The 19,689-nt window shown below is 43.3% G+C and overlaps 1 protein-coding gene across 1 annotated transcript in view; it reads right to left on the bottom strand.

The window, feature by feature from the left end:
• The window catches only part of LOC109877777 (E3 ubiquitin-protein ligase SH3RF3), a 127,886-nt gene extending 111,943 nt beyond the window's left edge, over nucleotides 1–15,943 (bottom strand). Inside the window, exon 1 of the mRNA XM_031806086.1 lies at nucleotides 15,312–15,943. Within this exon, the coding sequence (XP_031661946.1) occupies nucleotides 15,312–15,686 (375 nt within the window). The 5' untranslated portion in view covers nucleotides 15,687–15,943. The remainder of the gene's footprint in view (nucleotides 1–15,311) is intronic.
• Between the last annotated feature and the right edge of the window lie 3,746 nt (nucleotides 15,944–19,689).

Raw genomic sequence — 19,689 nt, 5'->3', positions numbered from 1 at the left:
AGATGCTCAGCAGGCTCTGCTCACACTTATTGGCCATCGGCCAAACCACGACCAACTATATCATCCTGGAATATCCAAGGCCTGAGGCCAAGGCCTGAGGTCATCTGCCTTTGGCCTAAAGAGCAGGAACCCGGACTTCACCAAAGAAATCGGTAATACAGACATTGTCATCCTGCAAGAAACCTGGTATAGAGGAGACGGACCCACTGGTTGCCCTCTAGGTTACAGAGAGCTGGTAGTCCCATCCACCAAACTACCAGGTGTGAAACAGGGAAGGGACTCAGGGGGTATGCTAATTTGGTATAGAGCAGACCTAACTCACTCCATTAAATTAATCAAAACAGGAACATTCTACATTTGGCTAGAAATTCAAAAGGAAATGATCCTAACAGAGAAAAATGTCCTCCTGTGTGCTACCTATATCCCCCCACTAGAATCCCCATACTTTAATGAAGACAGCTTCTCCATCCTGGAGGGGGAAATCAATCATTTCCAGGCCCAGGGACATGTACTAGTCTGTGTCGACCTAAATGCCAGAACCAGACAAGAACCTGACACCCTCAGCACACAGGGGGACAAACACCTGCCTGGAGGTGACAGCATTCCCTCCCACATATGCCCCCCTAGGCACAACTATGACAACATAACCAACAAAAACAGGTCACAACTCCTGCAGCTCTGTCGCACGCTGGGTATGTACATAGTCAATGGTAGGCTTCGAGGGGACTCCTATGGTAGGTACACATATAGCTCATCTCTTGGCAGTAGTACTGTAGACTACTTTATCACTGACCTCAACCCAGAGTCTCACAGAGCGTTCACAGTCAGCCCACTGACACCCCTATCAGACCACAGCAAAATCACAGTCTACTTAAACAGAGCAATACTCAATCATGAGGCATCAAAGCCAAAGGAACTGAGTAACATTAAGAAATGCTATAGATGGAAGGAATGCAGTTTGGAAACCTACCAAAAAACAATTAGGCAACAACAAATTAAATCCCTTTTAGACAATTTCCTGGGTAAAACATTCCACTGTAATAGTGAAGGTGTAAACTTGGCAGTAGAAAATCTCAACAGTATATTTGACCTCTCAGCTTCCCTATCAAATCTAAAAATCTCAAATAGAAAACCGAAGAAAATTAACAACAATAACAAATGGTTTGATGAAGAATGCAAAAATCTAAGAAAGAAATTGAGAAACCTGTCCAACCAAAAACATAGAGACCCGGAAAACCTGAGTCTACGCCTTCACTATGGTGAATCACTAAAACAATACAGAAATACACTACGGAAAAAGAAGGAACAGCATGTCAGAAATCAGCTCAATGTAATTGAAGAATCCATAGACTCTAACCACTTCTGGGAAAATTGGAAAACAATAAACAAACAACAACACGAAGAATTATCTATCCAAAATGAAGATGTATGGGTAAACCACTTCTCCAATCTTTTTGGCTCTATAACAAAGAATAAAGAGCAAAAATATATACATGATCAAATACAGATCTTAGAATCAACTATTAAAGACTACCAGAAGCCACTGGATTCTCCAATTACATTGAATGAGTTACAGGACAAAATAAAAACCCTCCAACCCAAAAAGGCCTGTGGTGTTGATGGTATCCTCAATGAAATGATAAAATATACAGACAACAAATTCCAATTGGCTATACTAAAACTCTTTAACATCATCCTTAGCTCTGGCATCTTCCCCAATATTTGGAACCAAGGACTGATCACCCCAATCCACAAAAGTGGAGACAAATTTGACCCCAATAACTTCCGTGGAATATGCGTCAACAGTAACCTTGGGAAAATCCTCAGCATTAAGCCCCACCCTCTTCAACATATATATCAACGAATTGGCGCGGGCACTAGAAAAGTCTGCAGCACCCGGCCTCACCCTACTAGAATCCGAAGTCAAATGTCTGCTGTTTGCTGATGATCTGGTGCTTCTGTCACCAACCAAGGAGGGCCTACAGCAGCACCTAGATCTTATGCACAGATTCTGTCAGACCTGGGCCCTGACAGTAAATCTCAGTAAGACCAAAATAGTGGTATTCCAAAAAAGGTCCAGTCACCAGGACCACAAATACAAATTCCAAATTACACTGTTGCCCTAGAGCACACAAAAAACTATACATACCTTGGCCTAAACATCAGCGCCACAGGTAACTTCCACAAAGCTGTGAATGATCTGAGAGACAAGGCAAGAAGGGCATTCTATGCCATCAAAAGGAACATAAATTTCAACATACCAATTAGGATTTGGCTAAAAATACTTGAATCAGTCATAGAGCCCATTGCCCTTTATGGTTGTGAGGTCTGGGGTCCGCTCACCAACCAAGACTTCACAAAATGGGACAAACACCAAATTGAGACTCTTCTGCACGCAGAATTCTGCAAAAATATCCTCCGTGTACAACGTAGAACACCAAATAATGCATGCAGTGCAGAATTAGGGCGATACCCACTAATGATCAAAATCCAGAAAAGAGCCGTTAAATTCTATAACCACCTAAAAGGAAGCGATTCCCAAGCCTTCCATAACAAAGCCATCAACTACAGAGAGATGAACCTGGAGAAGAGTCCCCTAAGCAAGCTGGTCCTGGGGCTCTGTTCACAAACACAAACACACCCTACAGAGCCCCAGGACAGCAACACAATTAGACCCAACCAAATCATGAGAAAACAAAAAGATAATTACTTGACACATTGGAAAGAATTAACAAAAAAACTGAGCAAACTAGAATGCTACTTGGCCCTAAACAGAGAGTACACGGCGGCAGAATACCTGACCACTGTGACTGACCCAAACTTAAGGAAAGCTTTGACTATGTACAGACTCAGTGAGCATAGCCTTGCTATTGAGAAAGGCCGCCGTAGGCAGACATGGCTCTCAAGAGAAGACAGGCTATGTGCTCACTGCCCACAAAATGAGGTGGAATCTGAGCTGCACGTCCTAACCCCCTGCCCAATGTATGACCATATTAGAGAGACATATTTCTCTCAGATTACACAGATCCACAAAGAATTCGAAAACAAATCCAATTTTGATAAACTCCCATATCTACTGGGTGAAATTCCACAGTGTGCCATCACAGCAGCAAGATTTGTGACCTGTTGCCACGAGAAAAGGGCAACCAGTGAAGAACACACACCATTGTAAATACAACCCATATTTATGCTTATTTATTTTACCTTGTTTCCTTTAACCATTTGTACATTGTTAAAACACTGTATATATATAATATGACATTTGTATGTCTTAATTGTTTTGAAACTTCTGTATGTGTGATGTTTACTGTTCATTTTTATTGTTTATTTCACTTTATATATTCACTTTATATATTATCTACCTCACTTGCTTTGGCAATGTTAACACATGTTTCCCATGCCAATAAAGCCCTTGAATTGAATTGAATTGAATTGAATTGAGAAGTAAAGAGAAAAGTAGTATGATTCCTGAAGCTGTTGTCACACACACACACACACACACACACACACTCAACAGTGTGGGTGACTGTACATCTGTCTCAGTGAATATGAGTGACTTATTTGGAACGAAACATCACATGAACATTTCCATTTCACTATTTCCCTAGAAAACAGGTACAGTTCCATTATACATATTTGACTGACTGGGAGTGACGGATCTTCAGATCTAAAGATGAGAGAATGTTTCTTGCTCATGCTGTGTTTTTAGTGAGAGAGAGAGAGAGAGAGAGAGAGCGAGAGAGAGAGAGCTGGCAGCTATATTCAGCAGATAGGCATTATAATGCCACACAGAAAAAGACAAAGAGAAGCAGAGAGAGAGGAAGAGGAAGATAGGGAGAAAGCGGGAGAAGGGAGACAGGGGTTGAGAGAAAAAAGGCAGCGAGCGCTGAATGATGTACATATGGGGTAGAAGAGAAAAGTGTCTGCAGGGGTTTGCTGGTCTCAGTTGAACTCTGCCTTCTCCAGTAGCTCTCTATCATAGCAGCTCTGTGTATGTGTAGGGGAGATGGTTCGATGATCCACACTCATGTAATGGGAAAGGGCCATTTCACATGGAGACTCCAATTTTTCATTTAAAATTTAGGCCAAACAAAAACCATTGATTTCCAAGTTCAACAAACCATACAACTCTATGGATTACTTTTAACAATTTACACTAAACATTTTATAAAACAAACGCATTTACTGGAAGAACTGTGCAGTTGCACATGTTTGGTTACAAAGTTTCTGTAGAATCTCCATCTGTTTCTTTTGTGTCCATGTTTTCCAAAAACTCTGTTAAATATCTGCTCTGAATGAAGACTCAACATGTCTGAAGAAAGAATGGGGTGTCAGCTATGACATGACACCTTGACTTTGTCAAAATCTATTTTGGTCATTGAACAGTAAGTGAAGTGGATTTACACCCGGTGACAGAATTGCAGAAACAGAACTTCATCATGGGTCCCTGATCTGTACTACCCAGAAATGCATCATAATGGATATGATGGTCATTCTCTTCATGGTGATGTATCCTGAATAGGTACACAAAGGTAGAAATATGCAATATCCTCCTTTGCATATTTGGGTATTATTCTACACACAGGCTATTATTTTTTATGAGCTCTTTAATGAGTACAGTATAGTTCAGTACAGTACAATACAGTACATTATAGTGTACTCAACTCTAGTGTGCTCTACTGTGTCTGTACTGAACTCTACTCCATTCCACTCTACTGTACAGTATAGGACTGTAGTAAACTCTACTCTACTGTACTTTTCTTTACTGTACTGTACTGTATTGTGCTCTACTGTATTGTAACGTACGTACTGTACTTTATTCAATAGGGATGTGCATCTTTTCCTTTCAAGACGATTGGATATGTACATGAACGATACGTTTGTGTGTGTGCGTGTGTGTGTGTGTGCGTGCGTGTGTAAATGATGTATGCCTATGGTGTATTAACTTTTTCGGCACCTGAGCTGAGCCATAAGGGAGACTAGAAATCTACCACCCCACTACCACTATCAGATCACAGTTTGGTTCTGAAATCACCATCCCCCACTAATTAACTTCTCATTACCATTTACAAATGAGCTATGACATAGCCAATGAATATATAGCACAACTTTAGATTTCATCCCCATCTCAAAATCAAATGGTTTTGACCGTTTGGAAGTTTTTACTGCAAAGCAGTGAGCCTCTCAAAGGTGATTGCTGTCCTCATGATTAAATCATTAACTTTACCCTGTATATCTAAAATGAACCTTTATTTAACTAGGCAAGTCAGTTAAGACAAAATTCGTATTTACAATGATGGCCTCCCAAAGGCAAAAGGCCTCCTGCGGGGATGGGGGCTGGGATTAAAATATATATATATATCCACTACCGTTCAAAAGTTTGGGATCACTTAGAAATGTCCTTGTTTTCCATGAAAACATACATGATATTAGATGCAAAATGAATATACAAGGTTATAAATAATGATTTTTCTTTTTCTCCCCAATTGTTAGTAGACTATCTTGTCTCATCACTACAACTCCCATACAGGCTCGGGAGAGACGAAGGTCAAGAGCCATGCGTCCTCCGAAACACAACCCAACCAAGCCACACTGCTTCTTAACACAGCACGCATCCAACCCGGAAGCCAGCCGCACCAATCCTAGTGACCTGGTCAGCGTGCACTGTGCCCGGCCTGCCACAGAAGTCACTAGTGCGCGATGAGACAAGGATATCCCTACCGGCCAAACCCTCCCTAACCCGGACTGCGCTAGGCCAATTGTGTGTCGCCCCATGGACCTACCGGTCGGCTTTCGACAGAGCCTGGGCTCGGACCCAGAGTCTCTGGTGGCACAGCCTTAGACCACTACGCAACCTGGGAGGCCCATAAATAATACTTTTTAATTGAAATAATAATTGTGTCCTTCAAACTTTGCTTTCGTTAAAGAATCCTCCATTTGCAGCAATTACAGCCTTGCAGACCTTTGGCATTCTAGTTGTCAATTTCTTGAGGTAATCTGAAGAGATTTCAGCCCATGCTCCCTGAAGCACCTCCCACAAGTTGGATTGGTTAGATGGGCACTTCTTATGTACCATACGGTCAAGCTGGGTTGAGATCAATAGGGTTGAGGTCTGGTGACTGTGATAGCCTTCCTTCTTCAAAATCCCTTTTACCCTGTACAAATCTCCCACTTTAGCACCACCAAAGCACTCCAAGACCATCACATTGCTTCCACCATGCTTGACAGAAGGTGTCAAGCACTCATCCAACATTTATTTTTTTCTGCGTCTCATGAATGTTATTCTTTGTGATCCGAACACTTCAAACTTAGATTTGTCTGTCCAGTGTCTGTGTTCTTTTGCCCATCTTAATTTTTTATTTTTATGGCCAGTTTCTTTGCAACTCTGCCTAGAAGACCAGCATCCCGGAGTCGCCTCTTCACTGTTGATGTTGAGACTGGTGTTTTGCGGGTACTATTTAATAAAGCTGCCAGTTGAGGACTTGTGAGGCGTCTGTTTCTCAAACTAGTGTACTTGTCTAATGTACTTGTCCTCTTGCTCAGTTGTGCTCCGGGGCCTCCCACTCTTCTTTCTATTCTGGTTAGGGCCAGTTTGCGCTGTTCTGTTAAAGGAGTAGTACACAGCGGTGTGCGAGATCCTCAGTTTCTTGGCAATTTCTCACATGAAATAGCCTTCATTTCTCAGAACAAGAATAGACTGACGAGTTTCAGAAGAAAGGTCTTTGTTTCTGACCATTTTGAGCCTGTATTCAAACCCACAAATGCTGTTGCTACAGATACTTAAGTAGTCTAACGAAGGCCCATGGTATTGCTTCTTTAATCAGAACAACAGTTTTCAGCTGTGCTAATATTGTAGCAAAAGGGTTTTCTAATGATCAATTAGCCTTTCAAAATGATAAACTTGGATTAGCTAACAAAACGTGACATTGGAATACAGGAGTGATGGTTGCTGATAATGGGCCTCTGTACTCCATTAAAAATCTGCCGTTTCCAGCTACAAGAGTCATTTACAACATTAACAATGCCTACACTGTATTTCTGATCAATTTGATGTTATTTTAATAGTAAAAAAAAATGCTTTTCTTTTAAAAACATGGACATGAAAGCTTTGTAGTAGAGCGTTTAACACAAAATCCGTGGAGGGGCCAGCTTAGTATTATACTGTCTCATATGCATATAAATAGATGAGAGAGCTTCCTACTGCCTGAGCTATGTTGTTGATATACATTAAGAAGAGTGAGGGGCCTAGGATCGAGCCGTGGGGTTCCTCGCGTTGGTTAGTGAGCGAAGCTGGGCAAAGTGTGCAGTTTGACTAGGCTACTGATATTGTCTGGGGTTGCTTGGCATGCAAAATTACTTGTAGATCAATGACTGTCAACACAGTTACTTGCAATTTGACACTGAAATGTGAGAGGTATTTTCAGAAGGTAGAAAGAATGTAATATGAGCAACAACAACAACAAAGTGAACCGGCCATTCGTAACGTTTGAATAGATATTCTGACCGATGCGTGCTACATTTGGATCAGTTAAGGGGTCTGCAGACCGATGCACTTGTATCTTAAACATTTGAATCGGGACAGATGGGTATCGGTTAATCGTTACATCCCATAGTACACTACTGTGCTCTACTGTAATGTACGGACTGTAATGTCTAAACTTGTGAAACATAGACGTCTATGATTGGTTCAGATTTGGTCCGGTCCGTACCAAATCTGAACCAATCATGGACACCTATGTTTGGGCCAAATGAAGGCAGGTCCAGATGTCTGTGGACATTGAAATCAAGTCTAGGGTGAACTGACCAAATTTGATGGATGGATGTCCGGTGTCGGTAGGTGCTCAGTGGTTGAGGATGCTGGTTACAGTAAATGGAAAGAGAGGGGGCTCATTGTTAGGTGTCAGTTAGAGCCGGGAGAAGTGACATTAATTGGAGAGAGAGAAAGGAGTGAGAAGAGACAGAGTGAGAGGGTGAGAGAGAGAGCGAGAGAGAGAGAGAGAGAGAAGGAGATAGAGAAAGATAGAGAGGGGGGGATTGTCACACTTGCTTAGACCACCAGATGACAGAAAGAGAAAGACAACAGTTATCAGCTGAACATAATATTATGCCAGTGGAAGGGAGGACAATATCAAGTGAACCAACTGTGGTCTGTGCCTACTATGATTTCCCATTGTAGCCAATTCAATTGCAGAAATATTTGTTACAGATTTTTCTGAAATTCTGTCACCGTAAAAACATGACTAATTCATAGGTATACCTTAACTTGTTACTTCCCAGGAACATTCATTATCCTCCCTCCTCATGAGGGACAGAAATTATAAAATATCTTAAAGATACAGCATGTGGGTTTTTGGTAACGGATTCAAGGCACAAGGCAATGTTTCTTCGACTTAAAAAATGTCGAAAAAAATTATCCTAAATTAAATATGTGTTGATATTAGTCTGCTGGTCTTTACTACAACATGATTTTGTTTTGGTTTATTTCTAATATATTTTAAGACTTTTTCTGGTAGATGTTTTATAAGACCTCTTTTCCATCTGTTTGACAAGAAATCAAAGCCTTTGCTTGCTCCTATTTTTTATGATGGAAAATGATTATATGCCTTAATTTCTCAAAAATATAGACTCTTGTTTTTCATTTGACCCCCAATTTGACATGTTCCTATGAACTTGTTGGTGAACATGGGTCCTTTTACATGGAAATTACAGTAACATTGTCTGAGACCTTAAAACTTGTGTTAGCTCCCCGATTCCTAGGCTTTATCTCAGACATACAGTTGAAGTCGGATGATTACATACACCTTAGCCAAATACATTGAAACTCAGTATTTCACAATTCCTGACATTTAATCCTAGTAAAAATTCCCTGTCTTAGGTCAGTTAGGATCACCACTATATTTTAAGAATGTGAAATGTCAGAATAATAGTAGAGAGAATTATTTATTTCAGATTTGATTTCTTTCATCACATTCCCAGTGGGTCAGAAGTTTACATTACACTCAATTAGTATTTGGTAGCATTGCCTTTAAAATGTTTAACTTGGGTCAGATGTTTCGGGTAGCCTTCCACAAGCTGGGTAGCCTTCCACAAGCTGGGTAGCCCTCCACAAGCTGGGTAGCCCTCCACAAGCGTTTCGGGTAGCCTTCCACCCAATAAGTTTGGTGAATTTTGGGCCATTCCTCCTGACAGAGCTGGTGTAACTGAGTCAGGGTTGTAGGCCTCCTTGCTTGCACACGCCTTTTCAGTTCTGCCAAACATTTTCTATAGGATTGATGTCAGGGCTTTGTGATGGCCACTCCAATACCTTGACTTTGTTGTTCTTAAGCTATTTTGCCACAACTTTGGAAGTATGCTTGGGGTCATTGTCCATTTGGAAGACCCATTTGCTGTACAGCACTTTGAGATATCAGCTGATGTACGAAGGGCTATATAAATAAATTTGATTTGATTTGATTTGATTTGCGACCAAGCTTTAATTTCCTGACTGATGTCTTGAGATGTTGCTTCAATATATCCACAAAATTTTCCTTCCTCGTGATGCCATCTATTTTGTGAAGTGCACCAATCCCTCCTGCTGCAAAGCACCACCACAACATGATGCTGCCACCCCGTGCTTCACGGTTGGGATGGTGTTCTTCAGCTTGCAAACCTCTCCCTTTTTCCTCCAAACATAACAATGGTCATTGTTACATGGCCAAACAGTTACATTTTTTGTTTCACCAGACCAGAGGACATTTCACCAAAAAGTACGATCTTTGTCCCCATGTGCAGTTGCAAATCGTAGACTGGCTTTTTTTATGGCGGTTTTGGAGCGGTGGCTTCTTCCTTGCTGAGCTGCTTTTCAAGTTGTGTCGATATAGGACTCGTTTTACTGTGGATATAGATACTTTTGTACCTGTTTCCTCCCACATCTTCACAAGGTCCTTTGCTGTTGTTCTGGGATTGATTTGCACTTTTCGCAAAAAAGTATTTTAATCTCTAGGAGACAGAACGCGTCTCCTTCCTGAGCGGAATGAAGGCTGCATGGTCCATGGTGTTTATACTTGCGTACTATTGTTTGTACAGATGAACGTGGTACCTTCAGGTGTTTGGAAATTGCTCCCAAGGATGAACCAGACTTGTGGATGTCTCCAATTTTTTTTCTGAGGTCTTGGCTGATTTCTGATGATGTCAAGCAAATAGACACTGAGTTTGAAGGTAGGCCTTGAAATACATCCACAGGTACACATCCAATTGACTCAAATTATGTCAATTAGCCTATCAGAAGCTTCTAAAGACATTACATAATTTTCTGGAATTTTCCAAGCTGTTTGAAGGCACAGTCAACTTAGTGTATGTAAACTTCTGACCCACTGGAATTGTGATACACTGAATTATAAGTGAAATAATCTGTCTGTAAACAATTGTTAGAAAAATTACTTGTTGCATGCACAAAGTAGATGTCCTAACCGACTTGCCAAGACTATAGTTTGTTAATAAGACATTTGTGGAGTGGTTGAAAAACGAGTTTTACTGACTCCAACCTAAGTGTATGTAAACTTCCAACTTCAACTGTCGTACTGTGCACACAAATAGGCCTATTTTTTTTCTCCCTGCTCAATTTGAGGTTGGGTGACGATAGGTTAGGACAGGCTGGTTTGGTAAGAGGCCACTAGTCTCTCTGTCAAGCTGCTCAGATTGAATGAGTCTCTCTGGATAAACATCACTTCACCTCGCACTGAAATAGAGAGAGATCCCCAGGCCTCCTGAAGAAACGGAGGTTTAATTTCCAGCAGGATAATCATCAGCATCACTCAACCAGGCAGAGAGAGGGATGGAGGGAGAGAGAGGCTCTAAAGATGATGGACTCTCCATTTCCCTTTACACGCACAGAGATATAGCCAATTACACACACACTGCATCTCAAAGCACAGAGAGGAGATAGCCAATTCCAGGCACTGGCAGGCAGAGTACAGAGAAGAGGTTTTAAATTCTCCGTCAGGACTATGGAACTCTGCTAAGCTGCAACCTGAGCAGAGGTGTGTGTGTGTGTGTGGGGGGGGGGGGGTAGCAGCTAAATTAGGCTAATCAGCCTGATCAACGACATCATTTCCACATTTCCTTTGGCAATGTCTCTCTGTATGAAAGGACTTATATCTCATAGCTCTGACACCTCTCTCTCTCTTCCTCTCTAGCCTTCTCTCCATCAGTAATGTTTTTTCTGTCTCTGTCTCTCCCTCTCTACTCCTGTAGACTAAACAGAGAGAAAGCAGACCCTGGTCGCAACAGGATGTGGCACACTGCTCTCACACACGCACAGAGAGAGAGAGAGAGAGAGAGAGAGAGCGAGAGAGAGAGAGAGAGAGAGAGAGAGAGAGAGAGAGAGAGAGAGAGAGAGAGAGGGAGAGAGAGAGAGAGATAGAGAGAGAGAATGAGAGAGTGAGAGATGTTTCCACTATATAAGAGAGATGCTTCCATGATATAGCCTAATCCCTCAGAATGTGTTCCACAGGAGACCATTAACACTTGACGTTCATAACAGTTTAGACCTGGAGGATGAATAACCATGTCTGGGACTTGAAGTCTCATGTTAGATCCTGTGATAATACATCAGGCTTTGGCTCAGTGGGCTGACACATTCTTGAGTTGCACAGAGAGGTGATCTGGTCAGTCACATTGGTAACAGATAATTTCTTATTATCCTCTCCTCCGTGTCTGAATTCATTTTCCAGCACTAGGCCAGCCGCCAGACCTGACTGACTTCTTACCCTCATCTCCATACTAACAATGGTAGGGGGTTAACTTTGTGTGTGTGTGTGTGTGTGTGTGTGTGTGTTTCTGTGTGTGTGTGTGTGTGTGTGTGTGTGTGTGTGTGTGTTGTGGCGGGATGGGAGTTAACCCTTAACTTCTTAGTGATCCCTTCGCACGCCAATCCCTTTAATACTCATAATAATAATTCATAAATCATACAAGTGTTATACATGGGTTTAAAGATTAAATTCTTGTTAATCCAGCCACAGTGTCAGATTTCAAAAAGGCTTTATGATGAAAGCAAACCATGTTATTATCTGAGGACAGCACCCCATCAAACATACACATGAAAATCATAATTCAACCCGCCAGGCACAACACAAAAGTCAGAAAAAACATATAATGCATGCCTTACCTTTGAAGATCTTCTTCTGTTGGCACTCCAATATGTCCCATAAACATCACAAATGGTCCTTTTGTTCGATAAATCCTGTCGTTATATATCCAAAATGTCCATTTATTTGTCTCGTATGATTCAGAAAATACACCGGTTCCAACTCGCACAACATGACTACACATTATCTAATTAGTTACCTGTAAACTTGATCCAAACATTTCAAAAAACTTTCCTAGTCCAACTTTCGGTATTTTTAAATGTAAATAATCAATAAAATTGAAGACGGAATAAACTGTGTTCAATACCGGAGGAAAACAAAGTGTAGCGAGCTTTCAGGTCACGCGCCCCAACCACAACAGTACATTTCACTCGACCCTCGTTAATAATATGTATATCCTAGGTTTTCTGGGCCTGAGTAGCAGGCAGTTTGGGCACACTTTTCATCCGGATGTGAAAATAGTGCTCCCTAGCCTGAAGAAGTTTTTAACCCCATGGGAATAGCAGCCAAGCTGAAAGCTTGTTTAGCCCACAACACCCCATCTAGGCCAATATACCCATCTGCATCTCCACCCCCCAGCCTATACACACACATCTGCATCTCCAACCCCAGCCTATAAACTATCTGCATCTCCACCCCCTTGCCTATATACTATCTGCATCTCCACCCCCCAGCGTATATACACTATCTGCATCTCCACCCCCAGCCTATATACTATCTGCATCTCCACCCCCCAGCCTATACACTATGTGCATCTCCACCCCCCCAGCCTATACACTATCTGCATCTTCACCCCCCATCTATTCACTATCTGCATCTCCACCCCCCAGCCTATATACTATCTGCATCTCCACCCCCAGCCTATACACTATCTGCATCTCCACCCCCCCAGCCTATATACTATCTGCATCTCCACCCCCAGCCTATACACTATGTGCATCTCCACCCCCAGCCTATACACTATGTTCATCTCCACCCCCAGCCTATATACTATCTGCATCTCCACCCCCCAGCCTATATACTATCTGCATCTCCACCCCCAGCCTATACACTATCTGCATCTCCACCCCCCCAGCCTATATACTATCTGCATCTACACCCCCAGCCTATACACTATGTGCATCTCCACCCCCAGCCTATATACTATCTGCATCTACACCCCCAGCCTATACACTATGTGCATCTCCACCCCCAGCCTATACACTATCTGCATCTCCACCCCCCCAGCCTATATACTATCTGCATCTCCACCCCCAGCCCATACACTATCTGCATCTCCACCCCCAGCCTATACACTATCTGTATCTCCACCCCCCCAGCCTATACACTATCTGCATCTCCAACCCCAGCCTATACACTATCTGCATCTCCACCCCCCAGCTTGTACACCCCTCTCTTTTTGTTCTGCATTTCTCTCCCTTTTTCTCTCTCCCTCTCTCCCACTATAAGTCTCTCTCTCTCTCTTCATACAAGTACAACAATACTATATTGTTGTATGTGTGTATTACATCAGGCCAGGCAGCAATGTATACTATGTCTCTGCCAGACAGCCATAGGTCCTGTCAGTCAGTTTAATACCATGCAAGATTAGCCAGAATCAACAACCAGACACTCATTACGTTACAGATTCCCTTTACCAATACTTCATTAATACCACATGAATACTGCATTAATACTTCATTATGACCACATTAATACTGCATGTGTCTGGCTCCCCTCAATGGGCTCTCCATATCATAGGCTCTCCCTGTGCGACTGTGTGTGTGTGTGTGTTTGTGTCAGCAAAGACAAAAGGTTCCCTCTGAATCCTCCCTGCTCTTCATCCTTCAAACTGAAGCAGCCACACACACACACACACACACACACACATATATATATACAAACAGTCACACACACATACACACACTAAATGAGATTCCTGCTCCTTAATAAATGTTGAGGGTGTCTTTGCCAGAGTGTGAGTGCTCAGATGAATAAAGCACAGCTACGCCTGGCTGTCTAGTCTGAAGGAGACATCTTAAACTAACACATCGAGAGAGAGAGAGAGAGAGAGAGAGAGAGAGAGAGAGAGAGAGAGAGAGAGAGATGGTTGCCTCGGAGCATTCCACACATCTACGATCAGTGTTTAGATTCTACTGCTTCTGCTGGTGGCTCTGGCAGGTCTGCTGGCTGCACCCCACCAGACACTCTGTCTCTCAGTCCTAGACTGTCCGTATGTTCAATAGTCACCCTGCTCCCCTTCAGTGGACTGGGAAGTATGAGAAGAAGAAACACTGGTATGTTAATCATTTATTTTTATTTTTTATTTAACCTTTATTTTACTAGGAAAGTCCGTTAATAACAAATTCTTATTTACAATGATGGCCTACCCCGGCCTATCCCGGCCTACCCCGGCCAAACCTGGACAAAGCTGGGCCAATTTATGGGACTCCCAATCATGGCCGGATGTGATACAGCCTGGAATCGAACCAGGGACTGTAGTGACGCCTCTTGCACTGAGATGCAGTCCCTTAGATGCTGCGCTACTTGGGAGCCGGAACTCACAATCAAAGAGGATTGTGAGTTACATTTTGTATACTATGTACACTACTTGGGCCAAAGACATGACATGGCATGACATTAACCTTTTCAAACAAACAAACATAATGGGCCCAAACATCTGTTATCATATTAATCAAACTAGACTGTGTATAAGGAAGAACCCCAACATCCAACCATGTCATTGTTCTGGTTGCTTTGTTCAGTCTATGTTATGAAACATGCTATACTGCTGCAGCTCTAGACTACACAGCCAGCCAATGAGGTAACTAAACCATTTCTGTCTACACCTGGCTTGTCTGTCAAGCAACAACATGAATAGCACAGGTGAAGTACTCTCTCTTTCCATTATTCCCCACCCCCTCTCTCCCTCCCTCTATAATTGTCTTTAGCTGCAGGGGCCAGGGGTGGATATCACTGATGTCTTTCAGCACTTTATTGTATTTAACATTGAGGTGGTTTCTTTTCTTCCTGATGTCACATTAGATTTCCCAAACAGATTCCCAGCTATAATGCAATATCACCCCCCACACATGTTTACAGCAACTCTGTTCTGGAGGACTCCAGCCAAGGAACATTCTGTACAGCAAGTTGGCAGCCAACCAGCCCAAATACGACGTCAGATTAGACCGTAGCAGAGCCACGTACCTTGACCGGGGGGCTTCGTGTGGCCACCGGCAGGTCCCTGATCCCACTGCCCGGGGGAGAGGCGCTGATCCCGGCTGCACAGCCCTGAGACCGCCCGCCTCCCACCAGGGACTGCCTGGTACTGCCTCCATTCCGTGGCCGCTGTTTGATCCCGTCCAGCAGACGGACCAGCAAGATATTCGCGGGAAGATCATCCACCTCACAGCCGACTAGGATGCGACATTCTGGGCATCTCAGTTCGTTCCTGGAGCTGAGTATGTTCTCCAAGCAGCGGCGACAGAAGGTGTGTTGGCAAGGCAGGACTTTAGCTGTAGTGTCCAGCCGCTCCAAACACACTGAACACTCCAATAGATCCAACAGAGACGACTCGTCCATCTCACACTGCGTTATTAATGACGTTAACCGAGTGCGTGTTGGTTTCTTGTTGCGCGTGTAATGCACCAGAAACTGAAGAATGCATATCGGCGTAAGGCTGTTTAAAAGCACAATTTCCCACAACAGAGCCCGTGCAGGGAACCAGGCAGCCCCTCTCGCTCTCTCTTCTATTTCTCCTCGCCCTCTCTCTCTCTTTGCTTGCTCGCACAGCTGTGCAGAATGCAGTGAGGTCACGCTCTGCTGTGCAATTTCCCACAACGAAGCCCATGCAGGCAACCAGGCAGCCCCTCTCGCTCTCTTCTTTCTCTCCCTCTCTCTCTCTCTCTCTCTCTCTCTCTGTGTGTGTGTGTGTGTGTGTGTGTGTGTGTGTGTGTGTGTGTGTGTGTGTGTGTGTGTGTGTGTGTGTGTGTGTGTGTGTGAGAAAGAGAGTGTGATGTTACTGTTATTCTATGGGGATGAACAGAGTGTGGAATGCATTCAAGTGGTATAATGCAACACAGATTATCCCAAAAACCTGTCACCATCTCTGATGCGCTAGTAGTGTGGCTTATCTTTATAAATAATGTGTCAAGTCAATAAGCGAACTGAACCAGATATTTGGTAGACTCCATTAGGAGAGTAGGTAATTCTACCACAGAATAACCAACACCAGTGACGGTCGGTGCCATTTAAAATGAAGGAGGACGATTCCATTTTTTGATGAGCATGGCTTTATTTCTATTACAGCATATTGGATGACTGTCATTCATATTCCATTCACCAAGCTCAATGTAACATCAATAGGGTTAGGCTACTACATGATACTCAAATTTTCTCTATACCCTTCATGAGGTTGCAACAACCTAGTCTATGAATGAAAGTTTACAACTTAGGTGCACACGGGTCGAGAGACAGTGACATGTGTCAGACTGTGTGTCAGACAGTGACACATGGACAGACACTATTGACTGCATCTAGCTGATCTAGGGTGTAATCATTAGTCCAGTAGTTGCAAATGAGAGTTTCTATTGAACAAATTCAGGTTTGTTAATCCCCGTTTCGTTCCGTTTGCTTCCGTTTAAGAAACGTTTTTCAACAGAGTCTGTGGAATCCTCTGATCACACGTAACCACAGTTCACTTTCATAGCAGCCAAGTTGTATTCCTTTTCATGCCTATGCTCTCTCCTCCTCTCACTATTTCCTTTCGCTACTGGACTTCAATGCACAACACATCAGCTGTATGTGACCAGGCAAAAAAACTTTCCAAGCCAAACCATATCATAACCACTACACACAGCCTACATCGTTGTCACCATATTAGCTAAAGTAATGCCATAGTCAACATAGCTAATAGACCTAACGCATTAGTAAACCCACTACAATCTTGTAGTAACGTTGCAGTATACAGTCAGTAAGCAGTTTACCACTTACACAGGTGGGCACCAGTGGCAATACATTTGTAAAATCAGGATGTCCTCCGGAAGTTGTCATAATTACTGTGGAAGTCTGTGGAAGGAGGTAAGAACCATGAGCCTCCTAGTCAATGTACCCAGAGGAGAACAGAAGCTAGCTGTCCTCCGGCTACTTTAAAAAATTGTTCTAATAAATGTTACCTTTATTTCACTAGGCAAGTCAGTTAAGAACAAATTTTTACTTACAATGACGACTTACTAAAAGGCAAAAGGCCTCCTGCGGGGACTGGGGCTGGGATTAAAACATTTAATCTAAAAAATATAGGACAAAACACACATCACGACAAGAGAGACAACACTTGCTCCTACCTATCTCTCTGATTTGGTCCTGCCGTACATACCTACACGTACGCTACGGTCACAAGACGCAGGCCTCCTAATTGTCCCTAGAATTTCTAAGCAAACAGCTGGAGGCAGGGCTTTCTCCTATAGAGCTCCATTTTTATGGAATGGTCTGCCTACCCATGTGAGAGATGCAGACTCGGTCTCAACCTTTAAGTCTTTACTGAAGACTCATCTTGTCATGTTCTGACCTTTATTTCCTTTGTTTTGTCTTTATTTAGTATGGTCAGGGCTTGAGTTGGGGTGGGCAGTCTGTGTTTGTTTTTCTATGTTTGGTTTCTGTTTCGGCCTAGTATGGTTCTCAATCAGAGGCAGGTGTCGTTAGTTGTCTCTGATTGAGAATCATACTTAAGTAGCCTGGGTTTCACTGTTGGTTTGTGGGTGTTTGTGTCCGTTTGTCGTCACACGGTACTGTTTCGTTCATGTTCACATTTATTGTTTTGTATTTTACAGTGTTAAGAGTTTTTATTAAAGTAATCATCATGAACACTTATCACGCTGCATCTTGGTCCGACCCTTACTCCTCTTCAGACGAAGAGGAGATCTGCCGTTACAAATCTCTTCAGGGGGTCATATGATTGAGTGTAGTCTGGCCTAGGAGTGTGAAGGTGAACGGAAAGGCTCTGGAGCAACGAACCGCCCTTGCTGTCTCTGCCTGGCCGGTTCCCCTCTTTCCACTGGGATTCTCTGCCTCTAACCCTATTACAGGGGCTGAGTCACTGGCTTACTGGTGCTCTTTCATGCCGTCCCTAGGAGGGGTGCGTCACTTGAGTGGGTTGAGTCACTGATGTGATCTTCCTGTTTGGGTTGGTGCCCCCCCCTTGGGTTTTGCCGTGGCGGAGATGTTTGTGGGCTATACTCGGCCTTGTCTCAGGATGGTAAGTTGGTGGTTGAAGATATCCCTCTAGTGGTGTGGGGGCTGAACTTTGGCAAAGTGGGTGGGGTTATATCCTTCCTGTTTGGCCCTGTCCGGTGGTATCATCGGATGGGGCCACAGTGTCTCCTGACCCCTCCTGTCTCAGCCTCCAGTATTTATGCTGCAGTAGTTTATGTGTCGGGGGCTAGGGTCAGTTTGTTATATCTGGAGTACTTCTCTTGTCTTATCCGGTGTCCTGTGTGAATTTAAGTATCCTCTCTCTAATTCTCTTTCCCTCTTTCTTTCTCTCTCTCGGAGGACCTGAGCCCTAGGACCATGCCTCAGGACTACCTAGCATGATGACTCCTTGCTGTCCCCATTCCACCTGGCCGTGCTGCTGCTCCAGTTTCAACTGTTCTGCCTGCGGCTATGGAATCCTGACCTGTTCACCGGACGTGCAACCTGTCCCAGACCTGCTGTTTTCAACTCTCTAGAGACAGCAGGAGTGGTAGAGATACTCTTAATGATCGGCTATGAAAAGCCAACTGACATTTACTCCTGAGGTGCTGACTTGTTGCACCCTCGATAACTACTGTGATTATTATTATTTGACCATGCTGGTCATTTATGAACATTTGAACATCTTGGCCATGTTCTGTTATAATCTCCACCCGGCACAGCCAGAAGAGGACTGGCCACCCCTCATAGCCTGGTTCCTCTCTAGGTTTCTTCCTAGGTTTTGGCCTTTCAAGGGAGTTTTTCCTAGCCACCGTGCTTCTACACCTGCATTGCTTGCTGTTTGGGGTTTTAGGCTGGGTTTCTGTACAGCACTTTGAGATATCAGCTGATGTACGAAGGGCTATATAAATACATTTGATTTGAACACAACACTATATAAAAAGAGACCTAAGACAACAGCATAGCAAGGTAGCAACACAACATAACAACAACATTTTAGCAGCACAACATGGCAGCAGCACAACATGGTAACAGCACAAAACATGATACAAACATTATTGGGTACAGAGAACAGAAAAAAGGGCAAGAAGTTAGAGACAACAATACATCACGCAAAGCAGCCACAACTGTCAGTAAGAGTGTCCATGATTGAATGGAGAGATGGAGATAAAACTATCCAGTTTGAGTGTTTGTTGCAACTCGTTCCAGTCGCTAGCTGCAGCGAACTGAAAAGAGGTGCGACCCAGGGATGTGTGTGCTTTGGGGACCTTTAACAGAATGTGACTGGCAGAATGGGTGTTGTATGTGGAGGAGGAGGGCTCCAGTAGGTATCTCAGATAGGGGGGAGTGAGGCCTAAGAGGGTTTTATAAATAAGCATCAACCAGTGGGTCTTGC

This window comes from Oncorhynchus kisutch, linkage group LG26, assembly GCF_002021735.2.
Source record: "Oncorhynchus kisutch isolate 150728-3 linkage group LG26, Okis_V2, whole genome shotgun sequence".
NCBI lineage: Eukaryota > Metazoa > Chordata > Actinopteri > Salmoniformes > Salmonidae > Oncorhynchus > Oncorhynchus kisutch.
This window is presented reverse-complemented; position numbering and strand designations above follow the sequence as displayed.